General features: G+C 42.7%; 1 protein-coding gene across 21 annotated transcripts in view; it reads left to right on the forward strand.

Annotated features, from left to right (window-relative positions):
• Positions 1–24,792, forward strand: part of LOC102086227 (rap1 GTPase-activating protein 1) — an 82,491-nt gene that overhangs the window by 6,433 nt on the left and 51,266 nt on the right. For 20 of the 21 annotated variants that reach the window (XM_065028422.1, XM_065028414.1, XM_065028429.1 and 17 more), the window contains exon 2: positions 24,513–24,606. In XM_065028422.1, the coding sequence (XP_064884494.1) occupies positions 24,513–24,606 (94 nt within the window). Of the gene's footprint in view, positions 1–15,473; positions 15,830–24,512; positions 24,607–24,792 lie in introns of all 21 variants that reach the window. The other variant, XM_065028444.1, reaches the window with a different exon arrangement.

The raw sequence follows: 24,792 nt of genomic DNA on the forward strand, positions 1-24,792 counted from the left end.
AATTACTTCATGATGTCTGTTATCATCTGAACCTTTAGTGTGTGTCTGAAAATAGCCTAGACTAGACTCAACTAGAGGAGACCAGAATAGAATAGAGACCATTTCAGTTGGAAGGGACCTACAACAATTACGTACTCCAACTGTCTGATCACTTCAGGGTTCACCAAAAGTTAAAGCATATTATTAAGGGCATTGGCCAAATGCCTCTTAAACACTGACAGGGATGAGGCATTGACTACCTCTCTAGAAAGCCTATTCCAGTGTTTGACCACCCTCTCAGTAAATAAATGTTTCCTAATGTCCTGTCTGAACCTCCTCTGGTGCAGCTTTCATCCATTCTGACACATCCTGTCACTGAATACCAAGGAGAAGAGATCAGCACCTCCCTCCCCAGTTCCCCTCTTCAGGAAGCTGTGGAGAGCCATGAGGTCGCCCCTCAGTCTCCTTTCTCCAAACCAGACAAGCCCAAAGTCCTTGGCCACTTCTCACAGGACATTCCTTCCAGTCCTTTCAGCAGCTTTTATTGCCCTCCTCTGGACGCATTCAAGGACCTTCACATCCTTCTCAAATTGTGGGGCCCAGAGCTGCACACAGTATTCAAGGTGGGACCGCACCGATGCTAAATACAATGTGATAATCACCTCCTTTGACCAGCTAGTTATGCTGTGTTTGGTGCACCCAGGATGCTGTTTACTGCCAGGGTGCACACTCCTGACTTCTACTGAGCTGCTGTCGACCAGCAGTCTCACATCCCTTTCTGCAGGGTTGCTCTCTGGCCACTCCTCTCTCAGTTTGTACTTGTGCCCAGCATTACTCTGTCCTACGTACAGAATCTGGCATTTCAGCTTGTTAAATTTCCTCCCATAAATCATAGCCGGTGCCCCAATCTATTAATATCTAGATCCCTCTGCAAGGCCTCTTGTCCTTCAAGAGAGTCAACAGCACCTCCCAGTTTGTTATCATCACCAAACTTGCTGATGGTGAATTCAACTTCTGCATCCAGATTGTTGATAAATATATTGAACAGAAGTGGCACTAGAATTGAGCTCTGAGGGACATAACTGGTGACTGGCCACCAGCCAGATATAGCCGCATTTACTAGAACCCTTTGAGCTCTTCTCTTCAGCCAGTTCTTCACCCAGTGCACCATGAACCTGCTTATCCCACAGCTGGACAATTTGTCCAGAAGGATGCTGTGAGAGACAATACCAAAAGCCTCACCAAAATCCAGAAAAACTACATCCACTGCCTTCCCTTCACCTGCAAGGTGGGTGACATTGTCATAGAAGGCTATCAAATCAGCTAAACAGGACTTTCCCTTTGTGAACCCATGTTGACTGTGCCTGATCATTGCATTGTTCTTTAAATGCCTTTCAATAGTATCCAGTATAATCTGCTCCATATTTTTTCCAGGAACTTAGGTTACACTAACAGGTTTGTTACCACACTCTACAACTACCTGAAAGGAGGTTATAGTGAGGTGGGTGTCAGTCTCTTTTCTGAAGTAACAAGTGATAGGACAAGAGGAAATGGCCTCAAGTTGCACAACGAGCGGTTTAGATTGGATATGAGGAAAACTCCTTCATGGTGAGGGTTGTCAGGCATTGTAACAGGCTGCCCACGGAAGTGATTGAGTCACTATCCCTGGGGGTGTTTAGAAGATGTGTATATAAGTTTCTCAGGAACATGGTTTAGAGGTAGATTTGACAATGTTAGGTTAATGGTTGGACTCAGTGACCTTAAAGGTCTTTACCAACCAAAACAATTCTATGTTTCTGTCACCACTGTGGCCAAGGCAGCCACCTACCATCACATCCCCCATGAATCATTCTGTATTCAGAAATAGCCAGTCTAGGAGGGCGTCTTTCACAGTTGGCTCACTGAGTACTTGTGACTACAAGTTATCTCCTACAAACTTCAAGAATTCCAAGACCTGCTCATCTCAGCAGTATGATATTCACAGTTAATATCTGGGAAGTTGAAAACTCCCATAAGGACAAGGGCTACTGGTCCTGAAATTTCTCTTAATTGCCTGTAGAATAACTCATCAGTACTTCCATCAGTGGAAGTAGCCAAACACAATACGAATTACCTCCACGAGATGACTGCAGTTCATGTATGTCTGTGATACGAAGATGTACTACTACTAAATGTTTATTAAGAGTATTCAAGTGGGAAGATTGGGCCAACAAGAATTGCATGAGGTTTAGCAAAGATAAGTGTAAAGTAATTTATGGACAGAATAATCGCAAGCAGCAGTACAGGCTGGAGTCTGACTGGCTGGGATGCAGTTCTGCTGAAACAGACCTGATGGTCTTGAAGAACAGCAAGCTCAAGAGGATTCAGAAGTGTGCCCTTGAAGAAATGAAGGCCAACAGCCTACTGGTTTGTATCAGAAATAGTATGGCCAGCAGGACTAGAGAAGGGATATCCTACTGGGTTGAGGAGGGAATTAAAATATACTACAGACGCTGTCTGAGTGTTCTGTTTACTGAGCTATTGTAATAAAAGAGAGTCCCTACTGTAAGAATTATTTTCAAAGAAGGTGATCCTACTTTTTAAAATAGTGAGTAAAAGTGTGATTTGATAAGGCAGCTGAACCGACCTAATAGGTGAATGCTGTGGAATATGGTAGTCCTTCCTACCTCTTCTCCATCTCCCAGCTGTCAAAGCCTGTCCTCCTTGTGGTGATTCTAGTGCTCAGTTGATCTCTTGCTGAGCCACCTCAGCTGTCCCAGCTAGTGGGAAAGTATTTACATTTTTCCAGAGTGAATTTAGTGAACTAAATCCTTCCAATAATCTGACTATTGTTGAATCCCCTTTGTAAGTACCTACAGAAGGTATGTAGGCTATGTAGAGGGAGCTGAGGCACTTTGCTTGTCTGCACATTCCCTTGTAGGGAGTAGGCACATAAAAACTGCTTTGGGGCTAGACCTTTTTGCTAAGTTAGGAGAAAGTCAGAAAGGTGAAGAAGTCTTCATTATTTGGTGGAAAACTACCTCTGTGATTGGAAGCACTTTATTTGATTTGTGGGTAGATAGATAAATAGATAGATATAGGTTTTGCGGAAGCTTTCTGTTTTGATTGGTACACCCTTTAAAAAAAATGTTTATAGACATAATAATGAAATACCAGGATGAGAAAGGTTAAAAATGATAGGTATCTCTGCTGCATTAGTTGTTGCTTGTATTATTTCAGTTGAAGTTCAGAGTCCAGTGAGTCCCCTAAATTTTACCCATGGAGATGCATGGATAACTGCGCTGAATCTTTAGTAGTTATTTTTATGCATTTATATGAGTTATAATTTGCAATGCAGCTGTGAATGCATTAGTTGTACATCTTTATTAACATGTTACTGGCTGCTTTGTGGATCTAAAGATACAAAGCAGGATGAACGTCCAAGAGCTAACCTTTGCAGTATGTTTTTTAGCAACACAGTGCTTCTATGCAAGGCCTTTTAGCATTCCTGAAGGACTTCTGACATGTTCATGTGTCTGCCATAGTCCATAGTCTGTTTCACACTGTCATTGGTTACAGTGTCTGGGAAACCATAACAAAGAAAAATGGATCACATCGCTGCATGAAGAAGTTTTTGGTGATGACAAGATTAAGAAAATGCACCAAAGCTTGAGAAAGGCCTGATAGGGTATCACTATGCAGTGTTTGTGGAATAAGGGGTAGAAGTCAGGGAAAGTAAACGAGGACATTTATACTGCTATCCTAAACTGTCTCTCTATCATGTGCTGTGGAGATGCTTTTTATAGAAAGAATCATGCAATGAGGATCAGACTTCATTTAACAGCAGATTTCTTTAGTTAAGACCACAGATTTCTTTTTCTTTTTTTTTTCTTTTTTTTTTTTTTTTTTTCATTCTTTCTTCCAGTACCTCATTGTTAATCTATATTTTTCATTCAGTCTCTAGGAAGCATTTCACCTTTCCCCTGTTTCATCTCATTATCTACCTCCTGCCCAAACTGCTACTAATTAACTTAGTACCTACAATAAGCTTACTTATCAGCTCAGTATTCAGAGAAGCTTGCTTTATTCCCAAGGCCTTGTGACGAACATACCATGGCATGATTAATCTTTCTGTAATCACTGTCTATTCTTCCCTATAACCTTGTCCTGAAGCAATTTCTGGGAGCCTGAGCAAGTACTGGGAACAAAGTGCTACTGAACTACCTTTTCCTGTCTTTTCTATCTCTGCTTTTGTCTCCCAGGCTCTGCTTAGTCACCTTTGTGAAATATGACTTTGATTTTTCTGTTCAGGAGCATGATTACATTGTATCTACAGAGGTCATGGAACAGCCTTTACCTGTGGTTGGTATGTTTCTGGTCAGTATAATGTCTTAAACTGGAGAAAGCGAAACTCCAAGGAAGTTATGCCTGTGCTCAGATGTTCAAGATATATGTGTAAATTTCAAAAGAACAGTTGTGCTTGACTTGCCATAGCTGAATGTTGATACATTTCGTGGGAGCTGTCTATCTCTTTTTGTCTTCCAGCTAATTCTAGTTCTTATAGGACAATGGTTGAAAGCTATCATATGTGTAGTCACTGTATGTTGTGTTTTTTTGGCATGGCTGTCTTCTACCTGCAGTGGTGTTTCTCTGTAGATCAGGCTTGCGTTCCCAGAAGGACTGACATTGCAAGGAGAGCTTCTACTGCTACCACTATTTCCTCACCTGTCTCAGGGATACCTGAAAAGCATACATGTACAGAGACTGAGTCAGAGACACTTGTTATGTTATGCAGAACTAATGGATTTCTGTTTTCTGATAGTGAGTCACATTTAACTCAGTGGAATTACAGTGAATAGTGCTTTGACAAAAGTTTGTAACTATATCATAAAACTTAACAAGACTTCAATAACAAAACTCACAATGATATTACCCTTATGTGCCTAAAATAAAATTAGAGAGAAAAGAGAGATAGATTAAGATATCAGAAGAAAGGTAGGATTTCACCACTCCAAGGGTCCATTGATCCAGTGACAATCTTTGTAGCTCTCTTGGTGGTGGGTGCGACAAAACTTCACCACAAATGTCCCAAGTGAGAAGTTTTTTTATGCTTTAGTTCATTTGCCTGAGAGATAGGAGAGGGCAGCTCATCTCCTCCCTCTGCTCACTCCTCATGCTACGTAAGGAGATTGTTCCAGAAATGGGTTGGTGGTCTCAGAAGTGCCCAGAAGTGAGCTGATTGGTCCTCTAGGGGTAGCTGGTGATTTGTTATTTCCCCTAGCTGGTCAGTGGTTGCTGAATGACCCTGCCTTTGTTCCAGCCCAATTAATGAGACCTCAAGGAAGAGATACTATTAATGAGGCCTTCATTTTGCAAGGAATAGGTAGGCCTCAAGGAAGACATAAGTCCTTTCTCCACAGCACTTATCTATTCCTTGCTGCCAGAAATTGCAAAAAACAGCTGTTTAAGACATAACGAGGTACATACCATGTCCATCACAATATAGGATGAAAACTGGCAGGATGAAAACTGTTTGTGTCCTTTTCAGGAAAGACAGGCCAGCCAGGCGTGGTGATGGAGTTTCTTTTTATGTGAGAGAGCAACTACAATGTATTGAGTGTCATCCAGGCATGGATGAGGAGCGAGTTGAGAGTCTGTGGGTGAAAGTTAAGGGGCAGGCTGGCAAGGGTGATACTGTTGTGGGCGTCTATTACAGGCCACCAGATCAGGGTGAGGAAGTAGATGAGGCCTTCTACAGACAGCTGGGAGCAGCCTCGCAATCACAGGCCCTGGTTGTGGTGAGGGATTTTAACCTCCCTGATGTTTGTTGGAAGGACTACTCAGCTGCCCAGCCACAGTCTAGGAGGTTCCTCCAGTGCCTTGATGATAACTTTCTGATGCAAAGGGTGGAGGAGCCAACTAGAAGAGGTGCATTGCTGGACCTCATCCTCACTAACAAGGAGGGTCTGCTTGAAGCGGTAAAGGTTGAGGGCTGCCTTGGTTGCAGCGACCATGAGATGGTGGAGTTCAGGATCTCATGTGGTAGGAGCAGGATAGCAAGCGGAATTGCAACCCTGGATTTTAGCAAGGCAAACTTTGGCCTTTTCAGGCAATTGCTAAGGGAAATCCCATGGGCAAGGCTGCTTGAAGGCAAAGGGGCCCAAGATGGTTAGCATTCAGGGACTGTTTCTACTGGGCACAAGATCAGAGCATCCCGACACATAGGAAGTCAAGGAAGGGAGCCAGGAGACCTGCGTGGTTAAACAGGGAGCTGCTGGGTAAGCTCAAGTGGAAGAGAAGAGTTTATAGATCATGGAAGGAGGGGCTGGCCACTTGGGGAGAATATAAGGCTATTGTCAGAGGGTGTAGGGAGGCAACTAGGAAAGCTAAGGCCTCCTTAGAATTAAACATGGCGAGAGGGATCAAGGACAACAGGAAGAGCTTTTTCAAATACGTAGCAGATAAAACTGACACCAGAGGCAATGTAGGCCCACTGATGAATGAGGTGAGTGCCCTGGTGACCGAAGATACAGAGAAGGCAGAGTTACTGAATGCCTTCTTTGTCTCTGTCTACTCTGCCGGAGGCTGTCCTGAGGAGCCCTGTACTGCTGAGGCCCCAGAGGAAGGCAGGACAATGGAGGAGTTTGCCTCGGTTGATGAGGACTGGGTTAGGGAGCTGTTACACAATCTGGACATCCATAAATCCATGGGTCCGGATGGGATGCACCCGCGGGTGCTGAGGGAGCTGGCTGAGGTCATTGCTGGACTGCTCTCCATCATCTTTGCCAAGTCTTGGGAAACGGGAGAAGTGGCTGAGGACTGGAGGAAAGCAAATGTCACTTCCATCTTCAAAAAGGGCAAGAGGGAGGACCTGGGTAACTATAGACGGGTCAGCCTCACCTCCATCCCTGGGAAACTGATGGAACGACTTATCCTTGGTGCCATCTCAAGGCATATTAGGGATAAGAGGGTCATTAGGGGCAGTCAACATGGCTTCACCAAAGGGAAGTCGTGCTTGACCAACCTCATTGACATTTATGAGGACATAACAAGATGGGTGGATGATGGCAGAGCAGTGCACGTGGTCTACCTTGACTTGAGCAAGGCATTTGACACAGTCTCCCACAGCATCCTCACAGCTCAATTGAGGGAGTGCGGTCTGGATGAACGGGTAGTGAGGTGGACTGCGAACTGGCTGAAGGGAAGAAGCCAGAGAGTCATGGTCAATGGGGCAGAGTGAAGTTGGAGGCCTCAAGTGGAGTGCCTCAAGGGTCAGTATCGGGGCCTATATTATTCAATATATTCATCAATGATTTGGATGAGGGAATAGAGTGTACTATCAGCAAGTTTGCTGATGACACCAAACTGGGAGGAGTGGCTGACACGCCAGAAGGTTGTGCCGACATCCAGCGTGACCTGGACAGGCTGGAGAGCTGGATGGGGAAAAATTTAATTAAATATAACATGGGCAAATATAGAGTATTGCATCTGGGCAGGAACAACCCCAGGTTCCAGTATAAGTTGGGGAATGATCCATTAGAGAGCAGTGTAGGGGAAAAGGACCTGGGGGTCTTGGTGGACAGCAGGATGACCATGAGCCAGTACTGTGCCCTTGTGGCCAAGAGGGCCAATGGCATCCTGGGGTGTATTAGAAGGGGGGTGGTTAGTAGGTCGAGAGAGGTTCTCCTTCCCCTCTGCCCTGGTGACACCACACCTGGAATATTGTGTCCAGTTCTGGGCTCCTCAGTTCCAGAAGGACAGGAAACTGCTGGAGAGTCCAGCGTAGGGCAGCTAAGATGATTAAGGGAGTGGAGCATCTCCCTTATGAGGAAAGGCTGTGGGAGCTCGGTCCCTTTAGCTTGGAGAAGAGGATACTGAGGGTGAGTGACCTCATTAATGTTTACAGATACATAAAGGGTGAGTGTCAAGAGGATGGAGCTAGGCTCTTCTCGGTGACAACCAGCGGTAGGAGAAGGGGTAATGCGTTTAAACTGGAACACAAGAGGTTCCACTTAAATTTGAGAAGAAACTTCTTCTCAGTGGGGGTGACAGAACACTGGAACAGGCTGCCCAGGAAGATTGTGGAGTCTCCTACTCTGGAGGCATTCAAGACCTGCCTGGACGCCTTCCTGTGTAACCTCATCTAGGTGTTCCTGCTCCAGCAGGGGTATGGGACTAGGTAATCTTTTGAGGTCCCTTCCAATCCTGAACATTCTGTGATTCTGTGAGTACACACTCTTTTGAAAGAATTTACCCTGGTGACTGTAATGCTACTAAATGGAATACTAAAGGGACTTCTCCTTTTGTGCTAATTCAGAGCTCCTACTGTGGATCAGACAGAGGAGGAGAGAACTTAATTGTCACTAAAGGGAAAGGAGAAGGAGGGCAGTTAAGGTTCTACTGCTAGAATATGGTGAAAGGAATACCTAGTGTGGGAAGAGCAAGTGAGCAGAAAGAAATAGTTTCAAGATGAAATGAAGAAATCAATTGAAAATAGTTAAAAGAACACAGGAAGATAATTTGCTGTAATCTAGACTGTACTAAGTGACTCTTGAAATAAGAGCTAATAAGACCTCTATATGCTGAGCTGCTTTACTATAGAATAATATTTGCATTCCTTTTCTCCAGACGTGATTTCACCATTCCAGAATGGGAAGGTTTTCAGCCAAAGGATATGAGATACAATGAGAAAAGTCAATGTGTAATTACCACAGAGTTCCTGTTCCCTTATCTTTCTCCCTGGTCCTAGCCATATATCCTTTCTGCTTATGTTGTCAAACCTGTTATGCACTGTGGCCCTCCCTGACATGTTCTGAATTGCTAACAAGGCATAAAACCAATAAAATAAAAAGGAAAAAAGAAGATATTTTCTGTTGGGTTAGTAAACTAATAGTCACAAAAACATGCAGGCAGTGCCAGTATGGCCACAAGAGAAGAGAAAGGAACTGAGGGCCTATTTCTGTGTTGAAGAGTAGGGGATGCCCTTTTCCTTTCAACAGCATTAGATAGTTCTGCTAGGGAACCACACCAGAAATATTTGGGAATTATGACCCAACATTAAAAAATAGCTTCCGTGGGTTAAAATTGAATGTCTGTATGCAACTCACTGCAATACTAGATAACTGTGGACTGAAAAGTAATAGTCTTGAGAGGAGGAGAAAGAGCTTGACATTACTGTTGCAGAATGTAGCTTCCTGAGCAAGTTTGTCTTTTTTTTGCTGTCACTGGTGGGACACAGTGTCCATCCTTGAGACACTCTTGTGTTCCTATTATGTTGCACTTTCTCCACATTCTTTCAGTTAATAGTGGGGTGGAAGAATGGGGGAGGTGTTGCCAGACAAAGAGCTCACTTAACTATTTTATTGATGAGCTGTGCTTTGGAGAAAAAGAGTACACTGCTGTTACTGGTACTGGTTGCTTTGAGTGTTGTGCTTTATAGCGAATGTAGTGCAGAATCTCACATGGTCCTTGGCGCCTGTTCCCAGCTTAAGGTGCTCATAGTCTAAAGCAAATATGACAAATCCACAGAACAACAATTCAAGTACAGAAGGCCGGAGAGAGATAACTTTCTAAGAAAACAAATAAGAAAGAAAAAAAATAGTAAAATCTATTTCAATAAAGGCAGCTTTTGCTTGAAAACTACATCTATAACAGTGGTCCTTTATTGGCTTCATTAGATATTCTCCTTTCAAAGGCAACACTTACTTTCAGGGCTAGTTTTAGCACTGGTTTTCACTGTGTTTTGCTCCAGCCATGCGCAATAAGGCAGCACACCTCAGGGAGGGGAAAGTCAATGTGGTTCTTTTTTCTGCCTCTGGAAAAATGGGTGTTACATTTTGGTTACGTCTGTGCAAATAGGCATTCACAGGGTTCAACGAAAGAGCATTTTATTTGTTACTTTATGAAAGCAAATAGATACACGAGCTGAAAAGAATGTAGCTTTTATCTTCCTGTAGTTCATCAATGTGTGAGCTGTCAGTTTGTTTACTGATACTTGCAGGTTTTATCCAGTTCTGACATTGATTTGCATTTCTAATGGACACTGCCAAATTAGAAACAGCACATCATAATGAATTTCTGGTATGTGCCATGATCATGCCCTGTACTACTGCAGTTTGTATGGCATCTGAGGTTTTTATCCTGGCACATTCTAGCATGGCATTGTAAAAACTTTTTGGATGTTTTTTCCTGTGGGGTGAACAGGAGGTTTCTGAGGTTAGCCATCAGCTGCAGGAACAGTCTCATAAAGAGCACAATACCACATCATTGCCAGACCAGGCTGCTGTTTGTAAATCAGTGCTGTGAAAGCAATACACCATTTTTGTATTCTCCTGAGGCAGCAGCAGTAGTGATACTGCAACTTCTGTTATTTGTAAAGGGAAATTCTGTTTTATCAAGGCTTCTGTTCTGAGAGATAGCTTCCTTGTTCACTGGAGGCAACAAAAAAACAAAAAACATGCATGAAAGACATGCAATGTGTGGAATTAGGTGTGTATCTGGTTGAACTGATGGCTTTGACAGAATTTATTAATGGTGATAACTGCAAGTTCTACTTCATGTCCATACTCATGAGAAGAGCAATGACTGGTTGCAAAGAGACTTTCTGTGAATATGAGATGGCCAATGAACGGAGAATTTCAGGATAGAGTGGTTTATAGTTCACAAATGTCTGCATTGGATGAAGTAATATGTGGTGCCAAAGATCATCCAAGTGATGGTGTCGCTGTTTCTGGAGAAGAGTTGTCAAGTCTTCTGGCTACTGAAAACCTCTGATTCATAAGTGTTATATGAAGTCCTTTGCAGATGAAAGATGCTGGGGTGATTCAGGAGACAGTGCTATCTATTTGAAAAGCTCTCATTGACACATGGTGCATGGGAGATTGTAGTTGTGGCTGAAGAAACTTCTTTGAGTGTATTGGAGATACTGATGATGTATATATTCTTGTCTAGTGCCTCCGCTGTTCCCCCCTGCTCCCTTCAAATTTTGTCTTGCTTCATTAAAGAAAAGGATAATAGTCTCTTCTCAGAATCACTGTTATATGACACTTAACTTCTTACACTTAAAAGTGTGTCAGTGTGTGACACCCTGATCTCTCACAAGTTTCTACTCTACACCTAGTTGTAGATCCATTGATATTGACAAAGTCTCCAAGTCTCCATTGATACTGATGAAGTTTCCAAGTCTTTGATGCATGGTGGTGCTATTTTTACCCTGATTCTCCTGCTCTTCAGGTTACTCAGCTGCCTTTGCCAGCCCTGTGATGAAGTGTGTTCATTGCTGAGGGAAGCTGCTGCAAAGGTGATACAAAACTCTGGCAAAAGCAGCAGATTTTTTGGCACAGGCAGGGTTTTCCTTTTTTTTTTTTTTTTTTTTTTTTTTCCAAAAGACATATATATAAGGCTCTTAGGGACATGGTTTAGTGCTAGATTTAGATTATAATTGGACTCTATGATCTTAAGGATCTTTTCCAACCAAAATGATTTTATGATCTGGTAGAAACCCACGTTGTCAGTGTTATGTAATTGAGGTTTGGAATTTTAGAAATTGTGAACAAACACAGAATAATATATATTTAGCCATTCACACAAGCAAAATGTCTGCCACATTCTTCATTACTAGATTTTCTGGGTATTTAGAGTTAACTGTATGGTTACTAAATGGTAGACATTTTCTTACTGAATATCATGAAGTGATTATTTTTAAGATATTATATATGCTAAATATTTGTCAAAGCAAGTATCAGGTGTTCTCTGCCATCTTACACTTACTTACACTGCTAGACCCTCCTTATTTGTTATGTGTACTTATTAGTTAACAAATAAATGATTCATTATTTTGTCTACTAATTATCTTCATAAATCATTTTTACCTCTTTCCTGGTGGCCTGTCATTGTGGAATAATTGGTAGGTGCTTTTTGATGAAATTGTCAATAGTCTGCATATTGTTTGTTTGCTGTCCTGATTCAATTACGTAACAATGTCTTCCCTTTTCCATAATTTAAGAAAGGCACTGTATTTCATGCTTTTCTACTACTGAGGAGTGATAGCAATGAATGGGGAAACAAGGAGACTGTTACTGTAACTGAGGAACTGACCTCTGATTCAGGCAATCTCATTTAAATTTCTGGCTACTACAATCCTTTTGGCTGTGACTTAAAGCAAATCCCTTGGCTCATTGCAGGTCTCTTGGAGAACGAATATTTTTTAGGGTGGGGACTGACTCTTATTTCGTGACTTGCAAATAGGGCCGAGATCAGAGTGAGCTATCTTGCAGCCTCCTTCAATGGAGAAAAAAAAAAAAAAAGAGAGAGAAAAAAAAAAGACGAAAAAATAGAAATGTTTTGCTGAACTACCTAATTTCACAACATTTCAGGTGTTGATGGAGTATAAGAAATCAGCATCACAAACTCTTTCTGCCCTGCCATGTATTTAGAAGTGAACTTCCGTACCTGCGGGCATATGTCCTATTGGGTTTCCTTAACATTTTTAGGACACAGTGGGTTCGCGGATGCTTACTGCTCCCTGCCCGCTTCCGCACCGCAGTGAATCGTGCCGTCCACACTAATAAACAGCTGCTTGCGCTCTTAAAGGGGCCACAGCATTTTTCTGATTTCCCGGAAAGCCGCCAAAACTAGGGGACTCCTGCCAGAGCAGTAGGCTCTGGGCTGATGGTGTTCTATCGCCAGGGGTTTCCAGCTTTAGGTGGCCTGACAGGGGCTGCTCCCTGCCACCTCTTATGATGCAGACTGCTTTAACCCCTTCTGCTCCCTCAGGGCTTCAGAGTTTCAAGCCAACAGAAGTTTGTGGGGAATAATCCCAGCTAGTTAAAAGAAACTGAGAGCAGTCTATCCCTAATTCTGTGAAAGAAACTTACTTGTGTGACTGCCTTTCCAACCAGGCATTCTCCTGTTGTCCTCAGCCACACTGCATCTGTCCAGATCTGACGTCCCTTCCTCTCTATCCTGTCCCAGAGCCAGTTTAGAAACTTGTGGTTATAGCACAAAAATTTTGCATGTGAACCCTGTTGTTCTGTTTGGATTAGAACGCTATTATTCACCTTGTTTGAATACCATTTAATTGCTGCATACTTTTTAAATAGTTGACTGAAACCAGGCAAGGCCCATATCTTCACCAGTGAGCTCTTCAACCTTTCCTCATTCTAATGACTTGCCTCTCTGCTGTCAAATAAGTCTGTCCTTCCATCTGTTTTAACATGTCCCTGGCAATCCTTTTACTTCTCTGCCTTGATTTCATGTGTAAATTCACATGTATGACATGGCTTTGCATATCCATATATTACTGATTTTGAGGGACTGGGCTGACTAAGAGTAAAAAGAAAGTTTTTCTTCGTTAAAATTATTAGTGAAAGCCAATTATTAAGTTAATTGTGCAGTAAAGCCCAGGAAAAAGTCTTTTCTCTTAGGCATGATTATTATATAGATAATGCATTGCTGTTTGCAAAATATGGTCTTATTAGGGTGACTTCCTCTGCTAGAGATGTCCTCACATCTCGTGATTTCCATTTGCCTCTCCTGACCACCTGTGATATACTTCCAGGGCCACACTAGCTGAATGCTACAAACTCTCTCTGATTTTCTGAATGCTTTCACATATAACAATAAAATTTTTACCTGCTGACTGATTAGAAAACTTGATGACTTCTGGGTGGAAACTGGTAGTGAAGAGTTTCAACTTGATTGTGATCTGACACAATGCAGAACTTGAAGCTCTTACATTTTGTACTGAAATAATGAACTTTGACCTTCGGAACATTTCATGCCACAGGTATTCTAACATGCAGAGTGTAAAATCATAGACTAAGTTGGGATGGAAAGATCTCATCTAGGGCAACTACCCTGCACAAAATAGATAACTTCAAAGCTACAACAGGTTACTCTAGCACTGTCCATACATTTTCTGAAGTTCTCCAAGAATGGAGATTACTCAGTGTTTCTTGCCATTTCTTCACAGTACTGAACCACCCTCATAGGAGAAACAATTTTTTCCTTACATATAGCTGAAATTTTCCTTAGTTCAACCTGAGTGTTCCCTCTTGTCCTTCTGCTGTGCACATACGTGAGAACTTAGAAGTCTGTGGAGGAGCTGCTGCTTCTTTTTTGAATCATGGCCATTCCAGTCAACTTTGAAATTAGAAAGTAATTCCATAATTTCTGTTTGTATGAATTTTCCTTGTTGACAAATATCCAGAGTTATACTGCCAAAATCTCTTCCAATTCATACAGTACTGACAGTCAGATAAATTAATAAATATTTCTCATATCATTAAATTCTACTAGCAGGCAGCTTTGCTCAAAGCTTGCAAATAAACTGAGTTGTTATCTATGGGCTGTGCCAGGAGACTGGTGATGCAGTTTCATAGGCTGGTTTAAAGAGGGTAAGGTTGGAAGGTGAACCTCATCAAAGATTCAGCACAAGAGAAGGTTCTTGTAAGTGCTCTAGCAGATTCAGTCAGAGTTTCTAGACCTGGAACAACTACACAGAACAAAACCATAGGAAACACAATTTTGTTCACCTATAGAAATTGTTGGTTCCTATGCTCATGTGAAAATAAAAAGGTGCTGACTTTTTATTTTTCTTTTTTTTTTCTTTCTTTTCTTTTTAATAAAACATTTCCAGCCTGCATAGTTGTGGAGAAAAACTCGGCAAAGCTTTATACATGAAGTTTTGAAAAATTGACATAATTAAAGACAACTGTAGATACAAACAATCATAGTATCCTCTTAAAGTGATTGCTGGTTTTCAGGAGTTGTACTCACAATTGGGGTTGCAATGCCAACATCTTTTATTAGGCACTTTATTTTTAACATAATTTCAGGAAACATTACATCTGATAAAATTCCAGCAGGTGTTTTTGCAAAATATGAGAAAATTTAAATAGGGCAGAAAAGCCAATGATGACCTTCTATTTGAGCACCCTAGTATGCTTTTTTTTTTCCTTTGTATCTGTGGTGCCTCTGCCATGGCTATGATCATGGGAAGAATTAACAGAATAAATTACTGTGATGTTCAAGATGATGTAACAGAAGATCCACCCAGCAGACAACATCTTCACCTAGGTCTGCCAGAACTCATTTTACTGTTGCCTAAGGCTTCCACCACACAGAAAATTCTTTAGTTATCCACAAAAATTGTCACTGAACAATCATTCCAATCCACAGGTTAGTTTCATGGCTTGTGGTTACCAAAACCATTTGCAGAAAGTACCATGTCATCCTGTCCCCTTAGATTATCCTCTTTCAGTGCCTTTGCTATGGGACTAAGGCAATATTAACTAAGCATTTTTCAGGTTTTCCAGTCTGCTACTTTCCCTTCCTACTCTGATCTATACACATTAATCCACATGACCTAGTTCACTCTCACCAAATAACTGTCATTATACTTGACAGAGCTAAAAGGAAATGTGCTTTTTTTTTGTGGGAAAGAAAACAACAACAACAACAAAACACGACACCAAAACAAACCACAGCAAACCTCTCTCTTTTTTTTTTTAAAGGTCATCCCTGCAGGTCTGGGATTAGAAGCAGGATGTAGGTGTACAGAGCTGCCTGTGCTCCATCTATGGAGCTGCCGGTCTGGCACCTTCCCCCAGGACCAAGCTTCTCTGCTTAAAAGCACAGCTGCTCCACAGGCTGGCTGTTCAATCAACAATGATCTCTAGTTTCAAGTGTGACAGCACCGACCTGCTCACTCTCCATTCATCTGCAGTTGGGGGCAGCGGAAGAGAAAGGGAGGGAGGGAGAAAGAGGAGACTGCAACCTATGTGAATAATTGATGATGCAAGGAAAGGAGAGCAGCTGGGTTCTCTGTCTCTATCCGCTCCCCAGCTGGGGATGAGAGATCCTCACTCAGGTAAGGGATGAACAGCCTAGCTGCTTTTGTTCTCATCTTGCTTGCGTTGCCAATTAAATATATTTTGCATCTGGAAGGAATGGGAGCAAAGACAGCTGGGGGAGGGTTGATCCAGATCTTCTCTGCTGCTTGCTTGGTGTTGTGTAATAGATGGACCTTGGAGCAGTTTCAGCCTCAGCAGGACATACTCTGTATGACTTTCAAAGGACATTGTGCAATACTGCATTGTGCAGAGAAGCAGTTGGGGAGGGGGAAAGAGAGAGAGGGTAGGGAAAGCAGATGTCTGTGTTGGAAATGTGACAAACTGAAGAGATGGGCAGCATGAAAGAGAGTCTGTCCAGACTCAAAGGAATCCCACCCTAATTCAGAATTATCAGTCTTTGGCATAACATGATGAGTCCAAGTGAGCAGTGGGAGGTGCTGTCTGTGCACACTCAGTGATTTATTTAGAAGCTCTGTACAGAGATCTGTGGAAACAGCTGATGTGAAAACATGTATGTTTCTGAGTGTATCTATGAGTTGTGATGACCAAGTGTAATATTGTAGTAGAACACAAAAAAAAATACAGTTTCTGCTCTGAAGAGTTTATTGTTAATAAGATGTGGTGTTTATGTGGCACTGTGCAGCTTCTGTGGAGTTTCTGATGTTCTTACAATGACTCAAATAATTAATAAAATTGTAGAGATCAGTTTCTGTGTTACAGCTAATACAGACTTTTCCTATGTGAGCAAGACAAAATGCTAAGGTAGTTATAAGAATGAAAAAAATCTGTTAAGAAAAACTGGGAAAATACATAGCAAAAGGTATAGACACCAATTACTGTATCATATGTTAATGTACCAACAAGGATATCTGAAAGAACAGAACCTTGTGTGCCACTCCCTAAAACACACAATAACTATAAAATGCATAATGATCTATGCAAATATAGACACATATATGGATGTGAGACTATAAGTACACAGAATTAGTCATATAAGAATGCAAGTATCAATAGGAACTGGATCTACTTAGTACAATGAAAGGCTTATATTAGGTGATATTGTGCATCAGCTGTGTAAATAGTAACAATTGTTAGCTTGATTATAAGTCGAGTAACAGTAAGGGGAAAGGGGGACTGTGATTTACTTACGTGTGGAAGTGTTTTATTCATGACTATAGCTAAAGGAAGGTAATTACAACAGTAATTAGGGTATTTAATAATTTTTTGCTGGTTTGCTTGTGGGTCTTGAGGACTTCATACATGAGTGGAGTTGCACAGGAAGTTAGGTAAAGCTGTGGACAGTTAAATGAAAGCTGAGCCCAGTGTGGTTTTGTATGTTAGTAAACTTGTCTCTTGTCTGTAATGACAAGCTGCTGAACAATGGCATAAAGACCTGGGCCTCTCTGTATACTTTGCTTTCACCATGGCCAGGCTTGCTATTGCTGCTGATAATGACTCTGCGATGTGAGAGGGCAGTAGTTACTGCTGGCAGCCCCCTCTAGCAGCAGAAAATGATGTCTCCTCCTCCTTCTGGAAGCAGCAGAAGTGACAAGCTTGGCACTTTGCCTTGGCTCAGTCACATCTCTGCTCAGAGATTCAGGTGAATGAGTAAGAACTGCTTGTGCAAAGAGCAGCTGCTGTCTTCAGTGCCCTGAGCTGGTCTGGGAGGCATTCATGTTGGGGTGAGCTGGTGGACTGTATGAGTTGGTCCATACTGCAGCATGAGATCTGCTGGGAAAAAAAGAGGAAATGGAACCATCTGCTGTCTATCCAAGTTCCTAAAACGAGCAAGTAGATCCTTTCTTCAACCATTCAAAGTTGTCACCTACCTTGATTTATTCCTTACTCCTTACAGCCTCTTTTCCTACCCACCGACCACTGAAGCCCCTATAATCATTTCTAGCCAGGTCTTTAATGAGTAGAATTTACAGGAAGCATTGGGATGAAATTACTGCCCTCTTATCCCTAAAACTTTGATGTAGTTGCTTGCTTTCTCTATTTCTTTTTTTTTTTTTTTCTTTTTTTTCCTCATCTGTATGATGATCAGCTATCTCTTATTTTCTGTGTGGTGTCTCTGCATTATGCTTTCATGCTTCCTTTGCATCTTTTCCCAACTCTGGCTCCTCTGTCAAATTTTCCCTCTTGTTCTGTTTCCTGCTGTCCCTTTCATGAGTTAGAAGAAACCCAGTGCGAGGCTGACACTTGGCATAAAATTTTAGCTGCTGCCTTTATAGGCCTTGATGTAAAGAGGAAACATTACATCATCCTGTAGAATAAAAGAGGTAATCAGAGAAACAAATGTGCCCGGAAGAGCTCTGTGTTCTCATTTAAACATAATTATATGCATACTCTTGCAAAGAATCATAGAATCATAGAATGCTAGGGATTGGAAGGGATCTTGAAAGATCATCTAGTCTCATCCCCCTGCCAGAGCAGGAAGACCTAGATGAGGCTACACAGGAACGTGTCCAGGCGGGTTTTGAATGTCTCCAGAGCAGGAGACTCCACAACCTCCCTGGGCAGCCTGTTCCAGTGTTCTGTTACCCTCACTGAGAAGAAGTTTCTTCTCAAGCTTAGGTAGAACCTCTTATGTTCCAGTTTAAACCCATTACCCCTTGTCCTACCATTGGTTGTCACCGAGAAGAGCCTGGCTCCATCCTCGTGACACTCACCCTTTATATATTTATAAACATTAATAAGGTCACCCCTCAGTCTTCTCTTCTTCAAACTAAAGAGACCCAGCTCCCTCAGCCTTTCCTCATAAGGGAGATGCTCCACTCCCTTAATCATCTTGGTTGCCCTACGCTGGACTCACTCCAGCAGTTCCCTGTCCTTCTTGAACTGAGGAGCCCAGAACTGGACACAATATTCCAGGTGTGGTCTCACCAGGGCATAGTAGAGAGGAAGGAGAGCCTCTCTCGACCTACTAACCACCCCCCTTCTAATACACCCCAGGATGCCATTGGCCCTCTTGGCCACAAGGGCACAGTACTGGCTCATGGTCATCCTGCTGTCCACCAGGACCCCCAGGTCCTTTTCCCCTACACTGCTCTCTAATGGATCATTCCCCAACTTATACTGGAACCCGGGGTTGTTCCTGCCCAAATGCAATACTCTATATTTGCCCGTGTTATATTTAATTAAATTTTTCCCCATCCAGCTCTCTAGCCTGTCCAGGTCACGCTGGATGGCAGCACAGCCTTCTGGTGTGTCAGCCACTCCTCCCAGCTTGGTGTCATTAGCAAACTTGCGGATAGTACACTCTATTCCCTCATCCAAGTCATTGATGAATATATTGAACAGTACTGGCCCCAGCACCGACCCTTGAGGCACTCCACTAGAGACAGGCCTCCAACCAGACTTTGTCCCATTGACCACGACTCTCTGGCTGCCTTCCTTCAGCCAGTTCGCAGTCCACTTCACTACCCGATCGTCCAGACCACACTTCCTCGGTTTAGCTATGAGAATGCTGTGGGAGACTGTGTCGAATACCTTGCTCAAGTCAAGGTAGACCACATCCACCGCCCTGCCATTATCTATCCACCTCATTATATCTTCATTAAAGGCTATGAGGTTGGTCAAGCACGACCAAAGGAAGATCGTGCAGTCATCCTCAGTTTTTGTTTGGAATGATGACTTATTCATGAGTGAATGCAAATACATGTGGTTAAGAGATTTCTGACCCTTCAAAATTTGATCTTCCCTGGAGAATAGCTTACATATTAGATCAGTGAGCTATTTCATAAGGGGGATGTAGAGACAAATCTCGGTAGTACTTGATGTACCTCAGCTCCAAATACCAAAAGCTAGTGGGTTTGGTATCTTCTTAGTCTTCTCTTGTAGGGAATGGAAATTTGTGGAGGATTGCTATGATGCTCACTTTCCCCACTGGATACTGAGAGCTTGGAGAGAGATTCTACAGTACGTAAAAGTTGTATAAGGGGCCCCTCTGTTGTCCTTGTCCAATACTGCTTGTCTTACCATCACTACAACTCAGAGTACAGTTTCCTTGGCTCAGCTATCCCAGCAGAGCACCACCCATGGATCACCCAGAAAGGGGGAATCTTGGGGGAACTGATCTTCCACAGTGGAGGAGGGACAGAAGTCATAGTCCCATTCCTCGTTGTCTCAACTTTCTCCATCTTTTCTTCTCCCTCCTCTCTCCGTCTTTCCCTGTGCCGCTGCCATGGCGTGCCTGGGGCCGGGTCCCAGCTGTGAGGTGCCCTTTGCTGGCTCTCCTTTGAAGTCTGGCTTGGAAGAAACAGGAGGGGTGGGGGCGGGAGCGAATCTGTACCATTCTCCATGGCGAGGCAGAAGGAGAGGAGGCTCCCGAGGAGCGAAGATGGGAGCTGACTCAGTGAAGCCGTATGGCATGCTTTCCAGGAAGCACGGTTTCCCTGACGGAGCCTGCAGAGGGTATGTAATGGTAACGGGACAGGTACCGGGCAGTCCTGCCTCGCCTCGGGCTCCTGGCTCCCTGCCTTTCCCCTGGTAGCCCGGGGACAGGGCAGGGGACCAGCTACTGGTGTTTGGGGGAAGCGCTGGAGCGGGTCCCACTCCCAGCTGCGGCCGTGTTGTGGGAACAGAAGGAAGACCTCTCGTGGGCTGAAAGGGCAGGGAGCAGAAGAGGAGGAAGGTGATGGCCATGGCCCAGCCTCGGTGGCGGCTTTGGGGCTGGTCCCACTGCTAGTGGAAGGGCATGGTTGCAATCCCTCCTGTCCTCTCCCTGGGCATCGGTGGGAGGCAGGTGAGTGAAGCTGGTGGGTGCTCCCCTTGCTGAAGGGAGAGGACAAGAGTGACTCTCGCTTGCTTTTTTCCTGCCTCCCCTGGAGTGGATGAGTTCTCTCTCCAGTTTGGAATTCTCAGAAGGTAGGACTGCAGCTGCGTCGGGAGATTAATTTCCCTCAGGAATTCTCCTTTTTCCTCTCTTGCAGGGCAGTGCCTGCTAGTGGCTGAGGCCTAGTTGGGTTGTCTGGGCCTTTTCGATGCCCCGCCCACCTTTTTTTTTTTTGGTACAAGTAGAGACAAAGTCCTGAGCAGAGAGCATGGATTGCCCTCACCTCCGAACAGGCTGTCATGGGAGGGGCAGGAGCTCTCCAGCGGCCAGAAAGGGGAGTGCAGCTGCAAGTGAGGTTCCGAACTGAAAGTCAGAGTCTATAAGCAGAAAAGTTTGTGACCAGCTGAGAGCAAATGGTGTCTCAACTGTAGCAGTTACTTACTTTTCCTAGTTCTGTCTTGGTAATTCCTTCTCTCAGATTTTAGGAGTCTGTGTGAGTAAAATTCAAAGCTGTGAAAGTGTTAGCAGAGTAAGGCAATTTGTGTCATGTTTTCAGCTATCTTCACTGAATACCTAAAAATTGTATTTGGTAGAGCAAATGTGTTGTGTAAGGGAGAAACAAGGGAGTTAAAGAGCAGAAGCTGTTGCTAAAGGGAAGTGGTAGCTCAGAATTTTCCTATGAGCATTTCAGGTTTGTTCTTGTTTCATATTATCTTAAGTTCTGCATTGCCTGTGCTTTCTAGTGAGGGATTTAAAAAAACATATCAATGTCTTATTGCAAGAATCACTCATCAGGCTGGGACGCCAGTTATTATGCTGACTATTGTTCCATAACTAGCTGCAAATTGTACAGTATTGTTTATCCTACTGGAAGACCTCCATATTAGCAAAGGTTTTTGTGATAGATATACACCTGCTTCCCTGTGAACTTTCAGGAAAATAGTTACCTGAGGATTTGGGTTACCTGTCGCTTCTGAGTGCAACAAATCTCCTTTACCTCTGGAATACATATGAAATATGTATGAAAGGATGTATGAAATCTGTCAAGGCCAATTTGTATTTTTCTCAGAATAAGTGTTTGCATTGACTTGGTTATTTAACTGCTATAACTTGGTTATTTAACAGCTGTAGCAGATGGAATGATTTCGAGAGAGCCACGTAGAGAGATCCCAGCACTGAAATAGCAGAAGATGCTGCAAAACAGGAATACAGGGCATGAGCAGAGTTGTGTGTGTGGAGACAGTGGCTTAGAGCTCTGCAAAGGTGCTTCTCACACTGTTTCAGAATTGAGAATAGGGTCTAGCAGTGTGTCAGCAGTGCCTACTTTTAGTTTGGCTACCAGCTTGAAATTAATGTACGGGTTGTGGTCACTAGTAAAATACTAGTTTAGTCTTCAGCATTTTCTAGGCACTCTGCTTCCCCTGTTGCTGTTTCCTAAAAGTAAATCTTCAGCAAGTGTACATTTGCACATAAGTATTCTTCTCCCAGTCTGCAGGATTGCTTTTTGTTTTCGAAAGGATGATATTCTGCTTTTCCGTGGTCGAAGTTTGAAGTTCCAATTTGAAAATAAGTATGTTCTCTTTCTATAAATGACACTTAGTGCTTTTCATTCTAGTTCAAAACTCACAAATGGACTTTCAAGCAATAGTTACAATGGCCTCAGGTTTTTTTTATATTTTGTAAAAGATAACATAGAATCTAAGTAATTCTCCCAGATTTTTAGAGTCCCTCAGCACATTGGAGAACATCTCCAAATGTATGACAAGATTGGTGATTTTGACATCTGCTGGAGTGATTTTTGACAGTAGAACTGTAGTAGGATTGAATGGTAAGGAGCAGTTGCTGCATGAAGTACTCTGGTCAATCCAAAGTGTACAGATGAATTTCTGGTGAGAGAACAGGGGGAGGACTGGCCACACTGATCTTATGCAGGATCTGCCTGATTTCCATGATGTAGATGTGTATTTTAATCTCTATAGAATAATTCAGGATTCAAAACAGTGACACGCCAAAGAAAAACACAATAGCATGCAACAAGGCCTCAAGGCAGCCAAATGCACAAAAGCTTGACTATTACACTTTTCTAGAGATGGCTAGTTTCTGAAAACAAGATTTTATCGAATTAGGCTCTTACCTTTTTAGCCCTCACAGAACAGAAACTTCCAGATTTCTGCCCAGGGAGGTTGTGGAGTCTCCTACTCTAGAGGCATTCAAGACCTGCCTGGACGCCTTCCTGTGTAACCTCATCCAGGTGTTCCTGCTCTGGCAGGGGGATTGGACTAGATGATCTTTCGAGGTCCCTTCCAATCCCTAGCATTCTGTGATTCTGTGATTCTGTGATTCTAAAAGAAACTATGAAAATCTTTCAGGCACTGCCTTGGACATAAATTTTGTTAGTCCCAAGCATGTTTCAAGTAAATGAATAAGATGATAAATAAAGCATGTGTTGGTATAATAGTAATATTAATTTAAAATACATTTGCCATCTCACTAGTCCAATATTTATTTGAGCATGTCAAGACAAACTCTTACACTTTCCTTCCCATATACAATATTGATTTAATCTTTAGATGCATTACACAGATCTCTTTCATTTGAATTTTAGGAGGAAATTGTTGGATGGAAGCACTGTGTTACTTTGTGTAGATCAGCCTATACACAATTTACGTGACGCCGTCAAGTTACTAAAATAAATTGTGAATTTTCAGCGAATTCGTGAGCATATGGATTCTTAGAGCTTATAACAGAGTGTAGTTTCATTATTTCAGAAATGTGTTGTATTCTATACAACAATGTAGCCGCCAGTTTCAAAGCAAGAGTCTGCATGACTTACAGATCATGGAAGCAGTAGGAGTCATGCATCTAACAGGTAGAGGATAGCAATTAATAATTACATTACATCATCACATAACAAATATATTTATGATTGCATTACAAAGTGGATGAGTCTTGGCTCTTGTATTAGAAACATGGGCTTTGTTCCCAGCCACACCTGTGTGACCTTCACCATGACTTAAATCCCAGTTGCAACTGCTAGTAAAAACTGTGAATGGCATGGGAAGTTTATTAAATAACAGTAGGAGAGGTGCAGGTAGCAATGAGATTGTCCATAGTGCAATAAGCAATGCAATATATGTCTTCTAAACTACAGTGTATTGATTGTGTTATTTTTTGTTTTCTCTTCTATGAAATCAGGTACGTGCTGCTGCTATTTGTATGCACTGCTGCTCTAGCAGAGACCAAAATAATACCATACTTTCAATAGAAGATGTGCAGACAAAAGCCCATCTAACATGCACTCTGGCTTTACCAGCAGTGGTAACACAGAATTGTGCCTACATCTCTCCTGCAGAGTGTTATCAGTTCTGTTCTGGCACCATCTTTGCTTTGTTCCTGTCTTGGAGAATAATAGCCAGGCTGTGGCAACTGGGGCTGTCCTTTTGGTGCTGATTTCAGCAATATTTAAGAACTTTTGGCTCTCTTAATATGGCTCAGTTTTGATATCTGACCAAAAATCTTCCTGTAAGACCTGTCTTTATTCTGCTGCAAGGCTTTGACAGAGGAGGAACTTGGCAAAAAGGTTCATTTGGCACTTACATTACAATTTTGGGGAAAATAGAACATGTGAACAGAGAAAGCTGTCAGGGCCAGAAGATTTTTGCTGTTGTATCCAGGATGTTTGCAGGTGGCAAGTGGTAAGTTAAGAAAGTTCAGGGAATCTCACAGGGAATGACAGCTCATCACAGGCAAGAAATGGTCTGGGGAGAGGAAGAGTAAGCAGAAGACAGCTGAAGGCAAAGGAGGCACTGCAGGCAAGCACTGGCATCTTGAGTTCTCAAAGCGTTAGTAGGGTTTTGTTGTTGTTGTTGTTTTGTTTTTATTCTCTTTTTTTTTACTCTCCATTCTGCCTCTGCTTCTTGCAGGAAGTCTGAGGAGGGGGTGTGCTGCTTCAATGATGTTATAGACTCTCCCACCCAAGGCTTTCCATGTGCTCTTGCTTCTGCTGTCCTCAACAAGGTAAAGGCAGTCCACGTTCCTCTGGCTTGCAGTTGGAATGTGCCTTGAACCACTGAGCAGAAGAAATCACTGAAAGCAAGCTTGTGTTCATGCACGTGTTATAGTTGTCTACTTCTGTGAGAATCCTAAGCTTGTTCATTTAATAATTTCCTGTGCTATACTGTATCAAGTCAGTAGTCTGACCCA

This window comes from Columba livia, chromosome 1 (genome assembly GCF_036013475.1).
Source record: "Columba livia isolate bColLiv1 breed racing homer chromosome 1, bColLiv1.pat.W.v2, whole genome shotgun sequence".
In the NCBI taxonomy this organism is placed as follows: domain Eukaryota; kingdom Metazoa; phylum Chordata; class Aves; order Columbiformes; family Columbidae; genus Columba; species Columba livia.